We start from the raw sequence: 6137 nt of genomic DNA, 5'->3' as shown, positions 1-6137 counted from the left end.
TAGTCATAAGACTAGTATAGGTAGTAAAGAATAGTTTGTAAATTTAAATTTTTTATTATTTAAAATTAATGCTGAAAATCAAGGTTACTCACCTCTCTTTAAGTCTTAATATCACACACAACTAAAATGAATCGCATAAAAAACATAATTAATTTAATGGACCAATTATGGGCCACGAAATCATGATCAAAAGTTATTTATCTCACTACTGACTCATTAAAATGTTTAGTGATTATTCATGCTGCAACGGTGTGTTAGACTATATTATAATTTATACAACCAGAATGGATATTGAGTGACAAAGGGTATGAAAATTGAACATTTGAAGTTTATATTTTGTTTACAACTTTAGTTTCAGATAGGAATTTTATTATTTTAATAACTTGGTCCAGACACTGGAACCAAACTGAAAAGAACCGGTTGTGGTGCCCAAAAACCCTTTAAATATCGGGAACCGGAACCAGGTTCAATAACCAGAACTGAAGGCTGAAGCCCATATTTTGAAATAACATTATCTGGTTAGTGGTTTTACAATGATTATTTTGTGTTTCTTTCTGTTGTCTGTTCTGAATCTATTGGCTATAAGAAATGCTCAAGTGCTTGCGCTTTGATAGCTAAGCTATTGTTACATTTAGCAACTAAGCAAGTGACGTATTGCGCGGATTTGAACCAAACCGAGAAATTCTTTCCTACGAAGATCCATTCGTTTATATCGAAGTGTTTTTATCGGAAACCGATGAATACAGAATAGGTATACGTTGGAGGTAACAATTTATAACCTTACCTCCAAATAACAACCGTTATCTCTTATGCACAACCTATCACTAATTTATTTCAATTCATTTAGTTCATAGGCTGTAATGCTGTATAATAAAACAGAACCTAATTATTTTTTTTTTTTTATTATTTTAATACAATTTTTAATTGATTGAGGCACGAAAAATGTTCTTTATTTGGGAATGAGGAAAAGAACTAGTTCTTTTTTTTAATGGGAACTAGGAAGAAGAAACAATTTAAGTACCTAGTTCCTTTTTAACAAAATGATTGTGAACTTATTCCAAGCCTTCAAAGTACTGGTCTCATCTATCTATAGTGTAGTAAACCCAAAAGTTATAATATTGTTTTAAATAAAATAATATAGAATAAATAAATTATACATGCAGTATAATTTATTTGTAGTAATGTAGGTATTAATACGGAATATAAAGTAAGCCTAAATAACAGGAAACGTAGGCCAAAGGCGAAAACAACAAGTCGTTATAGCTAGTCACACATTAGTGAAATTCAGCAATATTAGGGATGTATTAATACCCACAGCTATAATATGATATTAAACAATATCATGTAGATATTATACATTTATTATAATTTATAATAGGTAATGTAGGCATATAACAGGAAGTGTAGATCAGAGGTGAAAACAACAAGTTGTTTTACCTAGTTCCACAATAATGCAATTCGACATTACTAGGGAAGTAATATTAGAATATAGCTATCACGCCACTAGTACATCATTGTTAGAACCCACATAAATACGGGTAGAGCGCCTACCATTACTTAGAAGATAGTCAGCCCTCATCGTAGGTCTAACAAGCTTACGACAGTGCTTATAATTATTGTGTATTTGAATTTGTAATAATAAAGTGTTAAATTATTGTTATCTTTAAAAAGTCTAAAAGTGTTTATAATTATCACCTATCTTTCTCATCCAAGACTCAAGACAACGACGAACGTGCGACGTCGTTAAATAATTATTGTATTAGTGTTCAACGTGTCCTGCACGGCGATCACTACAATAGGAAATAAAACGGTGACAATGGGACATGTAAGTAGGTTAATAAGCCTATTGTAAATTATAACAGAATCTTCTATAACGGAAACTTACTGCTAAATAATACCTATTATATTGTAATGTCGACTTGTAGACTGTAATTGTTTATTTCAGTCATTTCAAAAGTAAGTTTCACATTTTAATTTTAATACCTAATAATTACTATAATTTAACTAAAAAGTTCTTAATAACTATTATTAGGTTGACTAGTGGACTGTTGTAACTTGTAGTAAGTAGAAACAGTGATACAGTATAGTAGATATATAGACATAGATATATAGACTGAGTAGTATTTTCTTTAAATAAATATGGTAGTTATACTTATAGACTTGTAAAGTAGGTATTTGTAAATTATATTTAATCACATCTGATTATAATCACAATTAATAATGAACACATAATTGGTAACAATTTTAATTTCAATGTTGGTACTTGCAGTCATCGAGATGTATATACTACAGTGTAGTATATACATCGATGCTTGCAGTATACCTATAATATGTTACTTATATGAATACACAGATATATATTATATACTATTAGTGTATATCTGTGTAAGAATATGATTGATTCATAATATATTATATTATCAAGAAAATGTGTTAAACTTACTCCAAACAGTCAAAACCCAAGTTAAATTGAAATGTATGTTATACCAAGAAAATTAGTTTAATTTTGTTTAATTTGTTAAAAAATAAAAAAGTGAAAGTAGGTTTATGGCTAGTTGATATTTAATTCATAAGATAAATAATTTATTATAATTGTCATGCTAATATATAGTAGATTTCTATTCCAGCTCTACAAAGTGGACAGCGGTAATATGGCCTGTGCTCATTCGGAGGCATTCTTGAATAGCTATCATGACAAGCTCCACATAGGCCTTGGTGTAAGCATGGATAAGCTACTACTGTTGATGGACTGTACAAACATATGTAACATGTTTCCTCTACTATTGGCACAACTTTAAAATAATAAAACATCATTATTTTTAATCAATTACTTTAGCTAGAAACAAATTTCAGATGATTACTACTTACTTGTCAAATCTACACGTTCAATGTAAATAACTGATGGTATCACAGACTGTTCGTTAGACACATCTTCATCTGAATAATCTGTATCAGCATCGAGATTATAAAAAACTAAAGACAAGTGATTTGTTTATTAGTATATTTTATTGGAAATCTGTATAAGTAATATTGTAATGAAAAATCATACGATCTCGAGGAACGGGCACTGCTGGTCTACGTGGTAAAATCCTTCTCATTATTTCATCTCGAATTAGTTCCTGATCAACGAGCAGTGGTAATAAAGCTGGTGCTTCTTGTAGTGGTGCCTGCGGTAAAGCAGTAGCAGGGAGCACAGGAAAAGCTGGAAGTTGCAGTTCCTGATGCTGATCAACGTGCAGTGGTAATATAGCTAGTGGTGCTTGTGGAAGTATTACAATAGCTTGGTGTTGAGGCCGTATTACACCAAAAGTTGGTGTTGAATGCCTAGCACATATTAAAAATTCTGACATTGAGTAGCGTCCTTCTATAAACAGCCTCAATGATCTATCTAAATTCCTTTGCTGATCTATCCAAACTTGTCGTTGAGGTTCTCTTACTTGTCCTCCATCAGTAGCCTCATTATAATCGTTCAAAACACCATTCGAGTAAGTAATCAGCCCCTCTGTAAATATAAAATACTTATATATTCTTTTTCTAGTGTTAAATAAATAAAAATATAATTACTCAAAAACACCCATGGTTCAGGATTGTGCTGATTTTGCATGTGCATCTAGAGATGTCGGTGACTTACTTCCAACACATTGTTGGTTTGCCAAACTGTGTCACTCACCGACAATATATCTGCATTTATTCCTATTGGCAATGGTGTAGTGTTAGTTATAAATTTGTTTAGTTGTATGAACAAAAAATATTATATTAAAACTATTATTTTGTATTTTACAGACCTGCAAGCCAAGTTGATCTATAATATTCAAATAATAATGTGAAATTGTAATCATTATTATTGCTGATCAATGATTGCACATTCTCAATATAGTATGCCCTTACAGTTTCAAAACCTTCAGCTATACAATTTGTCGGTAGCAAAGGCAATGCCATCAACATATGCACAGTGTCATAGGCTCCTCGTTGGTTACTACATATATCAATCAATCCTAAATATTAACCAGTGTTATTAATTGACTATACATTTAATTTATCATTAATTACAAATTCAGATTTTAAAGTAATCTTACCTATGTTTGCAACTTTTCTCCATACCGCTTGGGAGGAATGAAATCAACAGCCTCTAATAGTGGTATTTGGAAACAATCTCCTTATAGCAGCAATAGCTGCCCTTTCAAAATCAACTATTATGGTTTGAGGTTGCCACTCTGGTACTATGCTTGAAATCTTATTGAAAAGCGCCGTGTATGCCCTTTCCGTTTTCCTCGACATCAATGCAAAACCTATAGGAAATCCCTGAAAAAATATTTTAATAAATAGATTGTTAAAAAAGTAACTTAAAATAATCTAATTAGTAAAATAGTTATTTTCTAATTTAATATTATTTATTTACAAATTACATACAAAACTTACAGTATTAAATGTTATGCTCATTATGATGTATAATTGGTGGCATTCGTTTCCAAAACTTGGTGAACTAGAAAATGTGCCATCCAACAAAAAAGTTGAACCAGTCCTAAGTAAACTAAATTAATTATATAATATTATTGTAATTATTATTTATTTGAAATAAAGTTTATTATATTTTATAGTTATATACTTTTTGGTTCCAGGCAAAATGAAAAGTAAAGTGGTTCCTTCTTCTAAAGTCGCACCAACAATGCCAGAGTATATTGGTTCATTTTGTATCATAGACAAGTGCGCATATTCTCCTGTTAGTTGTAAGTGGAATTCAGTCATAGACTGAGGAGTGACTGGATGAATTCGAGGTCTATGTCTACGCATTGTTCTATGCAGTGAGACAAATGAACCAACATGAACATTTACAAAATCTGCCATACCGCATGTCTTAAAATGTATTTTCATATTCAAATTTGAAAATTTAATGTACAAATGTATTTACCAAAAAAAAAAATATATTAGTATTTTGTTTATAGAATTGATGTAAAACTCTTAATAGTTATGTTTATACATTAAGTGAGTCAATAAATTACATTTTACTTTTTGAATTAATATTTAGTAACAATATTATTTATATACTTTATATACTTTAACAATTATTTTATACACCTGAAATTTTACATCTAATATTACTAAGTTGATAACTATTGTGAACATTTGGAAATATTTTGATTTATAATAAATAATAATATACATATACATATAGGTAGTTTTGACAATTCTAAAATTAAAAATGTATGCTTGCCAATATTATACTGAAAATACATAAATATTAACTAGACAATAGGATTACTCATAATTTAGAATTTTCTAAAAGGAATTAGTTAGGTAGTTAAAATTGAAAATTAAGAATAATATTACATTTTGAAAGTTGTTTCAAAGCAAAGTGAAATTAATTAGATAGGTTTAGTATTAATATCATTAGGTATTCTAACTTTAAATGTATAAAGCCATTTTAATTAACAAAATGTGTTAAATTGTTTCAATAGTTGATGACACTACAGAATTATAGAAAAATTCTTGATAAGTAACTAAAATGATGATAATATTATAGTTAAATAATCTTAAAATATATATTTCTTCACATCTTAGTCATAGTATTTTTTAAATAAACTACTTTACATTTTTCTACACAATATTATACATAATAATATATTGTATACCCCGTTGTATACTTAAACAAACACATAATATGTTACTTTTAAGTTTCAATTTTTCCAGCAGCCAATTAAGGCACCTACTTGGATTTATTAACTTGAATGTTGGTAATGGTAATTTGTTTATCAATTTATTAATAAGTCTTCAATATATCATTTTTAACTTGCAGAACACTATGTCATAGTAGAGGTCCAATGATAATTAATTTAAAATAATAAATAATAATGTGAATTACATTATTACCGTTTACCACATCAAATTAACCAAGCTTAAAAATTGTATAAGTAATGAATGATGTATTAGCAAATTGAATACAATAAATACAATATGTGTGTACAATACTATGTATGTAAATTATAGAGAAAGAAATATAATAGTACTTATAAACATTAAAATCACAGAAAAGTATGGCTCATTTTCACATCAGTAAAATAAATTGAAGGTACATTTAGTAACACAATTAAAAGATGATTTTTAACTGATTTCATTAAATTAAAAAGTAATAATTATAT

The 6137-nt window shown here is 28.7% G+C and overlaps 2 protein-coding genes across 2 annotated transcripts; both read right to left on the bottom strand.

The window, feature by feature from the left end:
- Positions 1-2595: 2595 nt before the first annotated feature.
- Positions 2596-3705, bottom strand: LOC107884106. The gene is made up of 4 exons (XM_016805587.2): positions 3565-3705; positions 3050-3502; positions 2869-2973; positions 2596-2792 (listed from the first exon to the last, which is right to left on the bottom strand). Exons 1-4 carry the CDS (start codon positions 3608-3610, stop codon positions 2596-2598), a joined length of 801 nt encoding a protein of 266 aa, XP_016661076.1. The 5' UTR covers positions 3611-3705.
- A 677-nt stretch (positions 3706-4382) lies between these two features.
- LOC107884107 lies at positions 4383-4856 on the bottom strand. Its single transcript, XM_029485749.1, has 2 exons — positions 4607-4856; positions 4383-4531 (listed from the first exon to the last, which is right to left on the bottom strand). Exons 1-2 carry the CDS (start codon positions 4843-4845, stop codon positions 4396-4398), a joined length of 375 nt encoding a protein of 124 aa, XP_029341609.1. The 5' UTR covers positions 4846-4856; the 3' UTR covers positions 4383-4395.
- Positions 4857-6137: the final 1281 nt, after the last annotated feature.

This window comes from Acyrthosiphon pisum, chromosome X, assembly GCF_005508785.2.
Source record: "Acyrthosiphon pisum isolate AL4f chromosome X, pea_aphid_22Mar2018_4r6ur, whole genome shotgun sequence".
Lineage (NCBI taxonomy): Eukaryota > Metazoa > Arthropoda > Insecta > Hemiptera > Aphididae > Acyrthosiphon > Acyrthosiphon pisum.
Note: the sequence above shows the minus strand (reverse complement) of the source record. Positions and strands in the feature narration are given on the sequence as shown.

Bases quoted from the DNA above. Each gene is read 5' to 3' on its own strand.
- LOC107884107 (XM_029485749.1), bottom strand. From the start codon at position 4,845: ATGGCAGATTTTGTAAATGTTCATGTTGGTTCATTTGTCTCACTGCAT. The intron at 4,532-4,606 runs GTATATAACTAT...TAATTAATTTAG, and splicing joins ATTTTGCCTGGAACCAAAAA to TTTACTTAGGACTGGTTCAA.
- LOC107884106 (XM_016805587.2), bottom strand. From the start codon at position 3,610: ATGCACATGCAAAATCAGCACAATCCTGAACCATGGGTGTTTTTGA. The intron at 2,974-3,049 runs GTATGATTTTTC...ACTTGTCTTTAG, and splicing joins AGTGCCCGTTCCTCGAGATC to TTTTTTATAATCTCGATGCT. The intron at 2,793-2,868 runs GTAAGTAGTAAT...ATTATTTTAAAG, and splicing joins TGAACGTGTAGATTTGACAA to TTGTGCCAATAGTAGAGGAA.